We start from the raw sequence: 18,593 nt of genomic DNA on the forward strand, positions 1-18,593 counted from the left end.
CAATATGTATTATTGCCACTAAAGCTAAAGATATGATTTTTGAAATGAGAATTATTTACCAATTTGACAAATTGTATACGTACCAAAATCTAAACAGATGTGTATTTGACCAATTAATACCCAGTAGTACAGACAATGTGAATTTTATTTATTTGAAAAATAATCTTGAAAGAAATATTATTTTCAGAGAATGTAACATCTTGAAAGAGGGACCTTTTCTGACTCCCTGCAAATGTTTGAAAGTAAATTAGTATGAACCTGTCAGATGACATTAATAAACTGTAATCAGTGGTGTGGAAACAGAGAGAGTGATCCCACAAAATTAAAGACAGATGTATTTCTCCAAAGTTTTCCACATAGTTATGTTAATAACGGACATTTCTTGTAAGCAACAGTTGTAAGAGCAAACAGTGAGATGAATCATAGAGAACTTGTTGCAAGATGTGCTTCGCTTTGAAAAGCATTTCAGCAGCTTAATGTAGGAGAAAACCCATAGAGATACAGGTCACAGATGTTTTCAGCTTTGTGAACCCAATGTGTATGAGTATGGTGCTGACAGTCCAAGGATTGTTACAGGAGCAAAAGGGGATTTAAATCCATGACCAGTAGGTCTATCTCCAACTAAGGGATACATGTCCAGTGTTGAAGGGGCATTGATCACGGGCTTTTCCTGAAAGAAACATATATTACCCACAAATGAAATAGTGGAAGAACTATGCTATACGATTAGTAACTTACTTGAGTCCTTGGCCGACATCTCGCAGCCTCTCTTTGGCTTGTTTGTGGCCAGGGAGTCCACGCCTCTCAATGTCGCTGAGTTTCCGCTGGTAGTTCTCCAGCTTCTTCTGCAGCTGGTTTATGCCCTGAGCCGACTTCTGGTTGCGCTTCTCGAAAACTGTCTTGATGCGCTGCGCCTGCTGTTTGTCCTCCGTGCTGGACGCCAGACGCAGGTACTCATTCACGTTAGCTGCAACCAGGAAGTAGACACAATTGATTTTCTGAAAAAGCAATCCTAAGACCTGCAACACCTTGAGAAATGACAAAAGAAAGTATGCATTTGGAGAAGACAGTTCTCACCTTCTTTATGTGCCTGTTCTGTCTTGATCATCTCTTTCGTCTTGTCTATCTTTTGATGGAGGTGATCAATGGCTGCCTTGACTCGACTCGACTCGGATGTCTCGGGCATGGGATGAGCATCCACCTCATCCACATCATCCAGCATGGTATCAATGCTACCGCCATTCTCCTTACTGCTTGTGTCCAACTGCAGGGGAAGAGTAGAAGAGGTCAAATGAAATGTTGTGTAAGAACAAAGACATGTACGACAATTTTAGATTAGATATGTAAATATACTTTTCATATTACACACAACTGAAATTAATGCCTCAATGTTGGATAAGTCAACACATATTTGGGATCAACGCTCCTTTTCCAGTTCAATCACATGAGCTACCAAAGAAGTTAAAGGCATGAACAGACAATTGTATTTCTATATTACCTCCTTCCTCCAACTTACCATCTCCAGATCCTCCGTGCTGCGCCGCAGCACATCATCTAGGGGTGGCGGGTGTAGTGTCCCCGACCCATAGTGCACTCTGACAGCTGGACTCAGGGTGTCAGGAGATGGCTGCTTCTTGGGAAGGCAGGGGCTCTTACTCTGGCCTTTCTTGAAATTCTTCAGTGGTGGAATCTTCCCCGCATCTGATTTCTTCCTGCAGAACAAAACAGACCATGGTCAGAATAGGAGACACAACACAAGTGAGACCTTACCACTGGCGAAGACACAAGTCAGAAGAGCGCCTCTCAAAGAACGACTTCCGGAGTCTGAAAGTGCAGCACAAGCAGCAGTGTGATGAGCAAAGCTTGGTCAGTTGCAGTTGAGTGGAGCGTGATAGGAGCAGTAACATCAAACAAAAGTTATCATTGTTATAATCCTAAGAAAACTACTTCTGTTACATCATTTCAAAGTTCCTGTACTTTTGCTGCAATCACACTAAACTAACTCAGATTTTCAAAGGAAGTCCTCTTCACTGTCAACTATACAATAATTAGTTTATCATATAATGGGGGAGGTTTCTAGGCAGGATAAAGCCAACGGACAAAAACGATATCTGTTGCGGTCATATGCGGATAGAGATACAAATATCAAAGGTCAAAGGTCTAGTAGGGACTACTTTCAGTGTTTATAAACAAACATGGCATCACCTTTGTCATTCAGCGATCGATTCAGAATTAACCATTGGAAATTCCGGAAATACTACTGTGATAATTGCTATCATTATTTAAAAAAATAGTCTCATATACTGAAAATCAGTGTCTAACTGTGACGTGGCTTAGGCATTTTACAAGTTTTGGCAACTTTGGAGACATAAATCGCGAAACAATTTTGCAAAGGCACAAGCCAAGCAGGATCAGTTTCCATATTTGTGCTTGTAGACCTCTGTGGCTTGGAACCATTTCCACAAATTAAAAGAGTTGGATTTTGATGAAATGTGCTCGAATTGTTACATTGTTTAATTTTGTCGCTGTGTGTACATCTGACTGCACTTCTTAACGCTATGACAGGACAGGCCAACTGTCAACAATGTCTGACTGTGGCCGTGACATCTCATAGACCAAGGTTAGAGTAGCTTCCCTTTCATTAAGAGCAGTTTGCATACATGTAATTATGCCACTTTATAAGAAACAGGTTTCAGTTGGAACTATTATGGCTACTGTCACTGTCCAACTGACACATCATATACCCTCTGATGTTATTTATATCAATGTGCATATTCAAGGAAAACTTGCAATGTTTAGGTAATGTTTTTGAGAGATGGGAAGAGATTTTCAAGCACAGAATTGAAGAATGACATTATATGATCAAGAGGTTATCATGCTTGCATATTTGGAAATGGTAAATATCCTGTATTAGGAATAAACATTGTATATAGCGAGCCTTGGAGAAGTTTATCCAGTGGTGACGACGACATGGTCTAGTTGATGTTACAATAACTCTTCCCACGTGTGCTGATTTTCTCTTACATCTTCAATAGGTTAAAAAGTTTCGTCAGAATAATTGGAGGACATCGATCGGCTCTTCATTCAGTTCTCCAATGTCACAAGTTTTACGATCGGCAATCATTGTATCTTAAACAGACTCATGTGTTCATCCCTCCTAGATGACATTCATATCCCACGTATATTTCTCAAGAAGCAATTCACTTGATGTCAACTTCCTGGGATTTGAAGAAGATTTATATGATGGAATTTCTAGGTATTGCTGTCAACTTATTATACAGGGCGTGTACTATAGGCAGAACCCACCTTCCTGGTACATTCTGGCAATGATGTAATAGAGGTACAGGGTTTTGTAAAAAATATCAAACAATAGTTATCCGCAATAGCATCTACAGAATCATGTATCTTAAAAAGTAATGTCAATGAATTACCACACCATTCCTAATAAATCATTAGTTGGATCTTCTTCCTCTGTGGCAAAGTGCTGTCAACCATCATCAATCCTGCACCTTAACTATCACTGTCAGATAATTTCTACCCTTGTGAGATTTCTATCAGAAAGCTAATACAAAAGGTCTTGCAAGGCATATGTTTCCATGGCAACCAGAGTGAAGTGTCACATATATATTTTCATGATTCAAACTCACTTTAATAACAACATGAATAACAGTGTGCCCAGTTCCAGATATTCAAGATAAATAGTCCCAAAGAAGGTTGAAATTTTTTACACATATATGGAAAATACATTTAGCAAGACAAGTATTTTCTTACATCTTGAGCATCTTGAGCATCACTGGAGGCATATATAGACAATTCATTAAGTATACATGGTTTTCAGAAAAATTTCTCTTGTTTTATAATGCACGGAGACAATCCAGTGATTGATATCATGAGCATCGATCTACGCAATTGGGATTGATGACATGCTTCAACCAAGTCAGTGAGCCTGACCACCTGATCCAGTTAGTCGCCTCTTACGACAAGCAAAGTCGCCTTTTACGGCATGCATGGGTTGCTGAAGACCTTTTCTACCCAGGCTCTTCACGGGTACTGAAGAAATGGACAAGAGAGGGATGTATAGTTTGGGAATGTAACATCTTTATTTCACCCCTCCCCTTTTATAGTACTAGCCCACTGCATGCTGCAGTTAAACATGGATTCACCACTCAAGACACTTCATATTGACTCTAAGCTGATCAGACCTTGTTTTCTTGTCTGGTATGCTGAAGACTTGTGATGGAACCTGAACCTTCCGCCCTATCCACTACACTGTGGAGGCAGTTGGATGGTCTATATGTTGACTGATTTAAACTGATATATACTGAAGTGAACAGATGATGCATGTAGTCCATGCACTAACCACTGCATGCACAATGGACTGAGATGTTAACTACAAACTGAAATTCAACATTGCTGAACACATCTGGTATATGGATGTGGCAATCCTTGAAAGCTTGCATGGAAGTACTTGCACCTTTTAAAGATTATGCTATCAGGTTACTATCATGGATATAAATTATACATAACATCAATCAGACTGAGTTATCTCCCTTAGACTGCTTAGCAACCCACGATTTGACAGATGTGCATGCTCAGGATTCTAGTCCAGGTCAGTCTAACTGAGTGATGTTGGGGGCCAAAATGTAATAAATAGGTGATGTCTTCACACTCAATAGGTGAGAATACTTGTTAGCTTCATGCAGTAATCAATGACTGATGTGTTCCCACATTGCAAAACATCCTGCACCCACTCACCAGTGTAAACAATACACTGCATAAACAAATACTGGTGATGAGTTTTCATGAATGAATGTTTTTTTCAAAATGCTCACATTCCAAAATCAGGTTCAATTAATTAGATCTAACATTCCCTGTCAAATTTTTCACTTGTACTAGTCACGGTCATAGATTTACATCAGTTGCCATGACGACTTATTTCAAGGCTAATAACATCCAGTAATTATACCTCTAACCCACTCATGGCAAAGGGATACAATTCCTCCCTACCAAAATGAAAGAAACAGCTCCCATTCTGTGTCAAAAACAAGAACTATTGAGTGTAAGGCTGACCATTGAACAGGTTGAAAGAGATCACATCCTGCTGTGATGATGGAATACCCACAGGTGCTGGTCAGGCAGTTGTTGACTGGTAGGATTATGGCCACCGGCACAGTGGGGCTATCATGACAAGGCTAGCTGTCATTGAATCAATGTACATGTGTACTCATTCAGTGAAAGCCATTGAAAAGTGGCAATATAACTTCGAACAAGGTTTCACTCCTAACAATTTAAAGATAATGTGTTTCAAATCAGACACAGATACAGCAAATGGTTGACACACATCTGTCTTATCTCAGTGTCCATGTTGCCAGGAGTGAATTTCCACCATTTTTTTTATGCTCATGCATGTTTTGTAAAAAATGGAATATGACATGCAAATCTACCATAATTATACTTAATTTTTTTTCTTTAAGACCCATATCCTATCATAGCAGAAACAAAGCTACGCAAATATCAAAAGATGAAATAAGGTGATCAGTTGTTTCTATAGACACTAATATTACACTTACTTTTTATGTGAAGCGAGCACCATGTTGGACTCTTCAATGAAACAAACAGCAATGTCCAGACAAAGCTACCAAATTAGTAAGGAGTACACCACTCAAACCTTGAATACAACTCCTTCAAATCTTCAACACAGTATGCTGCATCAGTTTCCTGAGTACTGACATTCAACCAGTAGGGGTTTCAAGGGTCTTACAGCACATCTATAAATAAGTAGTCACCTCATATCGAACACAAAGTGACCAGCTCACCCTATTTAAATTAAAGCAAATATACCCCGTAATACTTTTGTGTCCCTGGGATCAGGCCATAGGACTAATATTTCCAGTGGTGCGATCACCATGTATAGAACAATCTCCTCGGTTCACTTCCCCTGGTCAATATGTTGTGGTGTAATTGTCCTCCTCAGCTGTGTTGCCCCCTGCTTGGTACGAAATTTGAATGAGAGGAGTCACGTTATGTTGTTCTATACATACACATCAGTCTCAGCTGGCTTTCTGTGCAGGGAGATCAACATGTTCCTTTATCCTGAGTCTCCCTTTGCCTACAGTTGTCAAACATTTATATATCAGATGTCAGTTCCTCGATGACAATGGCCAGCGCTTGCTTTGAAGCTCTTCCCTTAGGCTCATCTCTGATCCTTCATGTAAACTTCATGGAAAGTCTAATTTCCTTTAATCAAATAGCATGACCTGCCCTATGTTTAGAGTAGGTCACTGGTCAGGTGATCCTTGCATTAGCACAGCCTGTGGTAACAAAGACTTGGACTGGCTGAGCATGGTGGAATGCCCTGGAGAGTCTCACTGCGTGTTGATCAACAGGAAATTGGAGCGTGACACATAGGCTAAGTTTAATGACTTAATGCGCATGTAATGACAGCTGTTTGAAGGTGATGGGATAGCCTGGGGTATACTGCTGACATACAGACTGGGAGAGACTTGACTTGACTGTTGATGGTAGGGGGGTGAGGTGGCTAGGGGTTAGGGGCTGTTTCATTCCACACAATGCTGACATAATGCTCAAACAATGCAGTGTGAGCTGGATTTATTGTTGGCAGCATGACACAATAGTCATAGATATAACTGACTGTGCTGACTCAGGCGTATGTGGCAGTAACGGAAGTACAGGGGGCAGTTGGGGTTAATACAGGCTTCACTTGCAGTCGATACAGTTGATATATATGCTCCAATATTATCTCAACTGTTTCTTTTGGCCTAAATTTAAGGGTTATAGAAAGACAGGACACTTCTATACATTCAGATGGAGTACACACTGATTACATGACTTCATCTAGATGGAATTAAGGTTTGGTGAGGAAGAGTTTCAGATGATAAAGCTTCATACTGAAAAAGACACATGAAATAGAAACAAGTTACACCAAGCCATGCTGAGTAAGACAGAATGGTGTTATCAGTACAGTAATACACCTTGATATAAATCTTCCACAATATGGGGCGGTCGGGAAGCCCAGTGGTTACAGCGTTCGCTCGTCACGCCGAGGACCCGGGTTCGATTCCCGACATGGGTACAATGTGTGAAGCCCATTTGCGGTGTCCCCCGCCGTGATATTGCTGGAATATTGCTAAAAGCGGCGTAAAACCATACTCACTCACTCACTCACTCTTCCACAATATAACACGCTGATAAGGTCTAAATTGCTAAGTATATTGAGAAATATACAAATAAGTGTATTACTTCATGGTTTTGGGGTTTTATATATAATAACATTAAATATAATCTTTCTGATTCAGCTAATTTTAGACAAATAATATTTCTAGTGCTTATAGGAGTAGGGAGCTTAACACGGTGTATGCGGTATGGAGGTTATTGAGGGCGGAGGCAGCATGCAGGATTAAGTTACTCATACCACATACCAACTGCTCATACCCTGCCCAATGATAAACATTGTCGGTGTTGGTGAAGAAAATGAAATATTCCAACACAACTGCACGGAAGCGCTAGACAGCGTGTGCAGTGTGAGAGCTGGATTGTGGCAATGATCATCACAGGGGCGGGGGTTGAGAATGAGAGGGATGAGAATGAGGAAGTTTTGGCTGTCAACAGGAAGTGCACAATAGGCCGAGGTCTCTCACACTGAGTAACTGGGTTAAATGTAGTATGTATATCACGCTGTCGCAATCAGAATCCTGACTCCCCTCAACACACACAGTGTGTACAATAGTGAGTGTATCTGTGTGTGTAACTGTGTACCATTGTGTGTAACAATGTGTGTCAGTGTGTGTGTAACAAATAATCAACAACATCTAGTTTTTCGACAGAGAACACACTACTGGCCATGTCAGTGGTAAGTCAACTCTATCAATATTAAAGTAGTGCTGATAAATCCAAGGTGGCACATTGGACAGGAAATGAGTCACATCATATGACAGCGGAGTAGGCCCCACCTGCACGGCAGGTTCCATCATAACCTATATTTAGGCTACAGGGATTGGAAAGAGGGGTTAGCAGAGGTACTGGGGACCTGAGTCAGCACATGCACATCACCATCTTCATCACGATCATGTCATTATCCGAAACAAATCTCAAAATCAGATGATCAGTGTCTTAACGGTGCTTTCAAAATATCAAAATAACTGTATCACATATCGACTATATTCAGTTAGCAAGTTCGGTTTAATGTTACTTTGAACAGTATTTTTGGTAAATCGTGTGTCAGCTTAATATGTGAGGAAATCCTGAAGTGAAGCAGGTTTTAGACCTTAACAACTGTTGTGAACCAGTGAGCACAGGTATGGTGCTGACAAACCTAGACAAGGGCTCCTGGCAAACCTGAGGGACATAGATCTGCAAAGCAAATTGCGGCGCCATGGATGACTGGAACACCCATGCCACCTAAAGCCAATTCAGGTTAAACCTGCTACCCAACATGAGGAAGCTCTGGGATGATAGTACCTAATACTTTCTTTGCCCTGAAATGAATCAATAACTATAGACAATTATTTATCCAGGCCATCCTTTCTTCCGCTCTCATTTTCCTGTCATAAGAAATTTAATTTATGTTTCATCAATGCTTGAAGCAAAAACTTGCAAGGCCATCCAATGATCACTCCTAGATTCACATAATAGAACAATGCTAATTAAGCCAAGTTCTTTTACTTTGACGCTACAATAGTTCATGACCTGTGTTCACCAATTGTTGTATGAACCTCCAAACCACCCTCATATTCCTACCTTGACTATGGCCTTCAGATATTTAACCCTCATATTGATAGGGTTCTCAATGTTCAGCAAACAAACACTTTACATTGTTATTCATACACAGCTGCTGGCATTTTGACAGAGAGCATGAGAAAGGCCTGACACATTTGTATTGAATTCTACCGTTATTTGTAACATTAGACATACAACGGCTACAAAATAACTTTTCCCATAGATATGGACCAGTTTTTGTTGCTTTTTACTTCAAATTCAAGATTCCTTATACATGTAAATATGAGGCATACGCCAATAAAAGATTGTTATTCATTAAAATTAAGATCAAAACAATACAATAATCATGCTGATTATAATTAAGTATAAGTTACCACACTAACATAATATCATGCTACTGTAAACATACAAATAAACTATAGTCATAATGGCACAACCATAGCATACCTCCATAACATCTCCATAAACTACAGTGAAATCACAGCAATATGTCATTTGGTTGTCATGACTCAAATCAAATATTTACAATTCCACATGTTCTTTTAATAAGCCAGCAGATAACATGTCATGTGGTTGTCATGACTCAACCCAGTATCTACTTTTTGCTATGAATGTTTTTAATTAGTACAACAAGTTCTGCCAGGCCGCCACCTACCACCAACCTGCCACCTACCACCAACCTAGTCTGCTGTGTCAATGCCCTAGCTGTGTGGCTCCACAGACATGTAGGTCACTATACAACTCAACAGCTGTTCAGGAAATTCTCACAACATCTGCAAAACTGGGGATTCCCCACTCATGTGGTCAGCTGTTTAACTAAGGCCAGTCCTTTTGGAAAAGGCATATTGCACTGTAACTGTGACAATCTGCATTTAATTTAATAAATAAAATCTAAATGATAATGTAATCAACTCAAACTTGCTATATTCCACATGAAATCAGCAATAGTAAACAAAATTAAACGAGAGAAAGTTATCGAGTATCAAAAGACTTAATAGACTACATGTTAGTGTGTTTATAAGACTGCTGATGCTGCTTGGAACATGATGGCAATGGAGTAAATATTAATCTTGTCCATAAGATTCTTTAATAAATATTAATTGAGTATTCATCAAGTTTCTGGATGTTTTACTTTAGTTTTCTGATGATCAGACTCGGCTGAAGGATGTCATCATATCGCGTAGATCGATGCTCATGATGTCAAAGACTGGATTGTCTGGTCCAGACTCAATTATTAACAGGCTGTCATCATATAGCTGGAATATTGCTGATTGTTGTGTTAAACAACAAACAATCTGATGAAGGAAAATTTCACAATAGACCCTGGACTCTTGGGGAAAATAGTTGGGTTTTTTAAATCATGTTTTAACTTTAACTTCCTGTTTGAGGTACTGACTTTTACATCTGCAAAACAGACACATTAAAGTTTATCAGCTTCTAAAAACTGACATTTACAAATTTGCAGCACATACTTTATCCTTACAAGAGCAACATGTCTTTTATGTAATTTTCACAAGGGAAACAATAAATATGTAGTGTTCTCATGCCTCCCCAGCTAACCGGGGTGTATCAACACTTCCATGGCATCTACCGATGATTCTGCTCCTTCTGTAAAAATGCCACACAGAAAACAAGCAGGAGCCTAAGTTGTCCTTTTTCAAAGCAACTAAAACAGCAAAATATGAAGAATATGTGATCGAGTAAATGTTATTGAAACAACTGCAGGTTATTTGACTATTTACAACGGCATATAGGGGTAGGAGTGAGTTGGTGTGGGGCTGGTTGCACCATCATAGGATGCTAGGGGAAGGAGCGGCCCCATGAAGCATTATTTGTGTTGAATGACTTTACCACATGCCATAAACAGGCCACACCTGTCCTCAGCAGTATCCATACAGTACTAACACCAAACAGACATGTAAATAATACCATGAATTATTCTTACTTATTTACAATTATAACAAATTCATATTCATATCAACACAGTATTCAGTACAAACTTCAGGGACTCAGCAAAATATTCCTTCTATTTAGAATTCAAGTCCTATTAGAGCCCTACGACAGACATGTAACATAATAACACATACAACAGAAATATATGCCTTTATCATATATTTGAGTTTGAAGTTGAGAAAAGTGATATTTTCATTGCAGTGTAGTTTCACTGTAGTGAACATAACACTTGACATTTCACTGGAGTGAACATAACACTTTGACGGAACTATTATCATACAAGAGTTACCTCCCCGCAAATTGTCTCCCTTTAATTTGAATGTAGTTCCTGTACACAAACACTTGGCTTCCTTTTCACGTTAATTAGGAGATAAACATACTGTGTTTTCAATGTAGAGCTAGGTTACCTGTAGATTTAACCCCGCTAAATTGAATTTGGAACCGAACGCACAGCGTTAGGTTTCAAATGCTAAATTAAGCGTGGTTAAATCTACAGGTAACCTAGCTCTACATTGAAAACACAGTATGTTTATCTCCATTCTACCATGACTAAATAAAACGCAAACTCTTTGGTGTTAGCAAATATACTGAGTGAAGCGGCATGGGTTGAGTCGAGTGTTCTGGGTGGATTATCGATGTGAATTACGGAATCACCGAACAAAATATGGTGCTGTATATATTCAAACAGTTTGTTTACACCGTAATACTTCACTCGAACATATGACAGGCATTGAAAGCATATAAGCACGGCAACTTGGTAAGCTAACATGGGGTGGGTATCCCTAAAGAAAACAAAGCAATCTTTGCAAGGCTTTCGCTCTACATCGTGCGTCACCATTAAGATATGACGTCACAGTCGTATATAGAAAAGTGCCAAAATTCCAAGCTCTCTGTTGTCTCCAAAACGTAAATACATTCCCTTTGTTGCTTTCTGTCGTGTTTTTCTGCACGAAATGTATTGCCACACATCCTTTGAATATTGTAGTAACCGCATCTGTGCATTTTGTTAACTGTAATTGTAGATATAATTATTTAAATATGCCTACCGACAATGACTAAAAATAGTTCTATTCTATGAATATTAGCTTCCGCGGTGATGTGGCCGTCAAACCAGCTGTTTCAATCACAGAGGGTTTATTGTGATTTAATAGCCTCTGATTGACCAATCAGAATCGAGTAAATTCCAAATTCATGGTAGAATTCCACATTGACAAGACAAAATAATAACAGATGGGCATTGATGGAGTTAATATTGCTACTTGCCTTTTCTTATTCTCTTGAAAATGTTTCGTAATAAACTGAAATTTCTCATTTAATTCTTCATTTGAGACACTTCGTTTCGCAATCCCCCCCTATCTTTTATACTTGACCAGCTTGTATTCATTCTTTGGCTTCCAACAGCGGTCTCGAAGTTGAAGAGGAAGTTGATTTTGTATTTTATCATATCCAAATGTATCATAGAGAATTTTAGTTACCTAAAATATTTTTTATAAATTTTGTTTATACTTTCTAAGATTTTGCAAATTCAGAACTACTTTTTTTAAGTTGCAAATTACAAAGAGTGGTGAAATGTCCCCATGTGTTAGGTAGTGAGAATTTACATTTCAAGGTTTTACATTTGTAATGAAAAAAAAAAGAATTTCTGGTAGCCACACTACACAAAAAGGTATATAATAAAAACATTATTCCATATATCTTGTGAAATATCCTCTGACATATCAATATTAGAAAATACCAATTTCCTGAATGTAAACATGATAAAACATCCACTAGAAATGTATGCCTATGTCGTTAATACAAAACACCAATTTACATGATGTAAATCAGGGTGTTAGGTAACATTACTGACAACAAGCCTATCTCTGTTAAGAATTATAATTTTTAATGTATACATAGTATTGTCATCCTACACAATAATAATATCGCTATATTATCATAAGGGAAAACTTGTACACATAGAATACCTCGAAACATGTAAATCTCTTAGCAACACAGATTGAACGGAGATAGAAAGGACCTGGCATTCGTTATTCTCAACACCAGTGAAATAAACATCCACACATCATATCCTACATTCCTATCATAAATAGCCAGAAGCCATTGTGGACTTGTGAGTGTGAATACTGAAACTGAAGTCACACATCAGCTCTGATAACAAGTTTTCTCACCTTACTGGACACCATCAATCACACAACTTGCCCATATGTATCACTATTGCACTGGGGAGTTGAAAGCGAACACACTCACGTGGTAGCGTCTTTCACAATATCCTTCATCCTGTTCAAAAGTAACCCTCCGTGATATGTCAAATAGTGATGTAAAACTGCATATGCATGTGCAGGCTCTCCTCCGTCCTCTGCGCCTACCAACATTGCCTCCTCGATCCTCCTGTGCGATGTCTGGCTCCAGTACATCCACAAGACTATCAGGTTACCCTGCTCTGACCTGTATCAGTCCTGACTCAGTCACCATGGGTCACCTCTCCAGTTTGTATTTCCCCTCAGGCAGGCTACAGTGTTGAGACCTGGTGTCACGACTGATTACATGACCTGGTCGCTGCCTCAATTGTGGTTATGTAAACTATCACCTGGTCCTTTGTCGTTTTTGACACTGATAGCCTTTATCAGAGAACCCTCATGCCCCTACCATTAAGTCAGTGGGTCAGCGTGGTATGAGGCTCCACAAATTACACTCTGTCATGCCCCAAACCCATCTACATCAAACAGGCTGTTGGTGTGTGTAATGTGTAATTGCAAGTGAACCTATTACCCTAGCTTGTAGTGTTCTCTCACAAATGTACTTTTCGGAAACTACAACATTGCAATATATGTTCTACAGTGCTGACACTGTCAAATTACAAATCAAACAATTCCTTTTCGACCTTTTTCTCTGACTGTTTTATCTTGAATGTCAAACGTTTCAAAGACCTATTGTAATCATTCTATGCAGCCTAAAGCAATAGTCAGTTCAACTGGCAAGTTACATAATCAAGGCAAATTTGTCATCTTTCAAAATATCCCAAACATTTTCCTGAAAGAAAATATTCCCACCAGGTATTCTATTCATTCCTAATCACTACCCACTGCAAACAATGCTCCTAAACAGAATAGAGGTAAAGGGCAATAAAAAACCCTTACTGACCTTTTTTCTTCATCCCAGAAAGACAGCTTACTGTAAAAGTAAGGAACAGTCTCCACGATTGCTTTCTTCATTCACAAATTACCCACTCATCACACAAGTCTCGCCTGGCAATGTATGCTGCAGACAACTACATCCAGCACAAATGAAATAATCTCATAACAACTCCAAGAGTCACGTTTTCTGTTGACGGCAACTTGTAGACTACCTAGGTTATGTGGACAGTGGCAACGGCATCACAGGTAGTCCGTGAGTTTGAGTATGTTGAACGACCTAGCACGGCGTACTGGCTGTCCTCAGACAGGGCTGATGAGCCTGCCTCCAGCAAGGAGAGACAGAGGGGTGTAGAAACAAGAACAAGCGGTAAAGTTAACAGAATTATATTACATCATCAGCTGACGGAAAGCAGCAGCTGTTTCATTATCTAACTCTCTGGAATGTTTTCAAATGAGAAATGTTCTTCATCCCCAGCTGGGAGGAAATTTCGCACTTGTTGGTTGATAAATCCGGAATCATTTGCCCTGTGTGAGTGTCCTATTTCATTATACTGAAGCACAGTCTTGGTAAATAAATTGCAGTTATCATTACAGGAGCTTTCTTTTGTAATTCCTCTTGCTACCCATGAGTCTCGGGTGATAATCAAGTACAAACACATTAACATTAAAATGTATGAAGTTCACTTTGCTGAAGAATAACCAGTCACAACCTTCCCTGGACAGATTACATACGTGTTGATTGCTTCAACTATCCCTTGAAACACTAATCACCTTTACTGAGACTCTTTTCCGGTTGCTTCCATTAACTGTGTCAATTCCTTCATGTTGCAAAACAAGCACAGTATGTCATCTTAAGCACATTTTATCATCTTAAGCACATTTTATCATCTTAAGCACAGTTTATCATCCTAGTCCCTCATCCCCTGTTGTCCCAGTACCTGATTCACCGTACCTAGCTACCTACATGCCATCTGGCAGACTAAAGGAGACTCAGTGGCAATGAAGAAATGTTTGTGTTTGTAACACCACCAGCTCTCTCCACTATATCTTCCACCAAGGCTAGTAAACATCAGTGTGAACCTCTAACCTTTCTTACTCCTTAATCAACCACAAACTTTACACACCCAACCCGAACCAAGCACAAAGACTTCTTTTTCTTTTGTACAGTGGTCAGCCAGGGACCACCACTTTCATGCCGAGGACTCCCAGTAATTATCACAGGACTGCCAAATTGATAGTCCAAAATAATTCTCCCCTAAACAGCCAACCTATTTCAAATTATGGCAATGGTTAGATCATTCAAAAGTGCAGCGGGATCCAATAATATTCAAATGATTCAAAGACATGATCCTACTGAGTGAGTGAGTGAGTGAGTATGGTTTTACGCGGCTTTGAGCAATGTTTCAGCAATATCATGGCGGGGGGACACCATAAATGGGCTTCACACATTGTACCCATGTCGGGAATCGAACCCGGGTCTTCGGCGTGGCGAGCGAACGCTTTTACCACTAGACTACCCGACCGCCCCCATGATCCTACTGGTTTTCCCTGGTAGTCAATGTAAGAATGTTATTCCTGCACCTATCAACCCCCCCAGGTATGTGCCTGACCCTACCATATTCCACAAGCACTCACAACTCCACACTGTCCATCACCTTACCTGTTGCCATTTCACATACTTGAGGACAACATAATGTCCTTTTCCTTGACAGCTGGAACATGAATAATTGTACCTAATACCATCAAGCAGACACTTATCTCCTTGTAACGCTGCTCCTGTGGTATGCCATAATAAATATTTGTCACAACATCCTTGAATTCAGCTTCAAGCTATCAAATGGAAGCGCTGATCTCTATGTTTCTCTCTTCTCCACATGGAACGTATCAGAACATAATGGCCTCATTTACCTTTAACATCCTGAATTCAGCGTCTGGCTATCTAACTGAAGCACTGATATCTATGGGTTTCATACTCTCATGAGAGAACATTTACCTGAACAACATCATCTCAGTACCGCATCCACAATACACAGACCTACATATCTGACTCCACATCCTCTGCCACAGGTTTAGCCTCCACCCCACCCCCATCCCCACGAACACAACCTACCTGAAGATAACCTTGTCATCAGTCCTGACCACGTTCTGCTTTCTTCCCTTTAAAGGGCATCAGAGTTGCTGGCCACTTAGAAATCATTTGTTTCAATATTGTGTAATCAAGTGGGCTAATTTTACAAGGAAATCAATAGCATTTGATGTAAGTAGCGAGCACGCTGTATTATTGATAACGTAGTGCAGGCAAATACACATTCGCGTTTCACTATCACTTCCCTGCTGTATGAAAATAGGTACAATTACCACAGAGCAAACACGGCTCTATTTCAAAATAATTAAGACAAGGATTTCATTTGTCTGTGAACATGTACTGAAATTGCTGTTTGTTTTAAGACTACAATGAAAAAAAATACTTTATCTCACTGGTAAATATTTAATACAGGCATTATTTACATTGAAACTAAGATGCAGATGTTACCGAAGATAATCAATTGGAACGAACATGGCGTTTCTAATATGATTGACATGAACACTGCGCTTATTCTGCTTAATACAGCAAATAAACAAAAGCATTCATAAAAGTCATTTGATTAATAAGGCTCAAATCTATATATACACACAAAGAGGGAGGATTTCAACATTTCCATGTAGCTCACATGAAGAAGAAGAAGAAGAAGAAGAAGAAGATTTCATTTGTAGAAATATTCCAGCAATATCATGGTTGGGTACACCAGAAATGGGCTTCACATGTACCCATGAAGGGAATTGAACCCGGGCCTTCGGCGTGATGAGTTAACGCTTTAACCATCAGGTTACTCCTCCACCCAGAAGAAGAAGTCCATTCATAAATGTGTGCATAATCTGAACAATTTTTTAAAATAAATATAATCTTAACAAAACATCAACACAAAGCTAACAATATATGCTAACTACCCAGTACTGGAATACACCAATGTCGGTGTCACAAGGAAATTCATCCACACAAAATTTCAAATATCTAGCAGTTTCGTGTTCATATATTTAAAACTTTAACATGACAGAGAACTTACCTGAAGTCTCCTTAAAAGAAGCTGACATGAATGTCATTTGAACTAGAGCATTTGCATATATTCCTAATTATTTTTATTTCAAATCATGCTTTGTTCATTCAGTTTGAAGCGTTCATTTGTGTTCCTACCATCAAGTAATCATTGCAAATTGTTAAGACAAAATGAAATACTTTACAGATATATTTGCCAAGCAGAATGTTCAAAGTTTACATAAATCAAATTAATACTTCAGAAGTCCTGTTACATATCAAACAAAATCATTTATAATATTCTGCATCATTTCTGAACATTAACGTCAATCAACCTATCTAGGGCAGAACTTGCTTCAAGGATAGGCTCAGCTGTGACTGAAAATAAATGTATTTCAGTGATTTATTGACAATATGTCAGGAGCAGACGCCAGAGCAGACGTCACTTCTTCCATTCACAAAACACACCCCTTCATCAGTATCTATGGGCTAACAGTATTTGTAATGTTTAGAGGAGCATCACCACCTTGGGAGCAATCCTATTTGGAATGTCATACAAATACCACCTAGGAAGTAATCCCATATGAAATATAATCTTCACAAATATCAACTTTCATATTGACTCCTAGTTCATGATGAAGACATTAGGTCTGTCAACTAAACACACATGCATCGCATACAAAGTGGAAATGATCCACTGTCTAGTAGGAAATTAAGAAAAACGGTCTCTTGTTCTTCCAGAAGCCCAACCTTTGGGAGGATTAGTGGAACAAAAGACTTAATGTTCTGTTCCATTTGTACAGGAACCTGTAGTTAATCCACCTGATGATGGTGGAAGCAGATACAGACGTATTAACAAGATTCCACCATGTTGAATTACTGTACTACTAAAGGATCATTCTCAAAACACAAGAAGAAACAATTGTTTTGTTCTGCTGTAAGACAAAATATGAATACCGGCAGGTAATACTTGCAGTGAACAGTTGAAACAAATCAACAAACATTGACTGTCAGTAGTTTATTTAACTTGGACTACCCTTGTCTTTGTATTTATTATTAAAAAACTATGTCATCTTGTTACAAAATTACCTAACATGCTGAAGTCCTCAATATCTTCAATTCATTACATTCTAAAAACAACACTGCACCTTATTTTAAACATTTCAAAGTTCATTATATAGAGAACAATGATCAATGATACATTGCTGATTACTGTAATTACTAGATATTAGGAGGTTATTTTATCTAATGTCATTTAAAAACTGAAATGAGAGTATGAAATGTACACCCTTGAAAGAAAGTACAATTAACACAGTGATATTGAGAAGATGGGACACTAGCTCTTCATGGTTTGTGGGAAGTCTTATTTTACACCCTGAGTGACAAGAATTTCAGTACAGTTTTGTTCAGTTTGCCCATGCTGTTCAATGTGATTCACCACGAGCTGTAGTGAGTGAGTACTTGTCACAAGAATACACAGAAGACTCACTATATCAGTTCCCACTAGGCAAACTGAGTTCATGTTCATTAGAGCTAACAAATGTTTCGGACTTATTGTCTAGGTTAACAAAGCTTTCATTTTAATATCTGATACTGACATAGTCTTTTCATTTTGTTACGAGATGTGCAAATGAGTGAGCCATCATGAACTGCAGCCAAATCAGAGTTGTGTCCGCAAAATACTTTCCTCTGATGTT

General features: G+C 38.9%; 1 protein-coding gene across 9 annotated transcripts in view; it reads right to left on the bottom strand.

The window, feature by feature from the left end:
* The window catches only part of LOC139476749 (transmembrane and coiled-coil domains protein 1-like), a 63,925-nt gene that overhangs the window by 15,805 nt on the left and 29,527 nt on the right, over positions 1-18,593 (bottom strand). For 4 of the 9 annotated variants that reach the window (XM_071259434.1, XM_071259435.1, XM_071259438.1 and 1 more), the window contains 3 exons: positions 1,517-1,712; positions 1,078-1,264; positions 739-967 (listed from right to left, as the gene is read on the bottom strand). In XM_071259434.1, the coding sequence (XP_071115535.1) occupies positions 739-967; positions 1,078-1,264; positions 1,517-1,712 (612 nt within the window). Of the gene's footprint in view, positions 1-738; positions 968-1,077; positions 1,265-1,516; positions 1,713-5,570; positions 6,358-7,439; positions 7,487-12,936; positions 13,282-13,830; positions 14,153-18,593 lie in introns of those variants that run through there. The other 5 variants (XM_071259440.1, XM_071259439.1, XM_071259443.1 and 2 more) reach the window with 5 other exon arrangements.

This window comes from Haliotis cracherodii, unplaced genomic scaffold, assembly GCF_022045235.1.
Source record: "Haliotis cracherodii isolate W230 unplaced genomic scaffold, xgHalCrac1.p SCAF_1, whole genome shotgun sequence".
Taxonomy (NCBI): Eukaryota; Metazoa; Mollusca; class Gastropoda; order Lepetellida; family Haliotidae; genus Haliotis; species Haliotis cracherodii.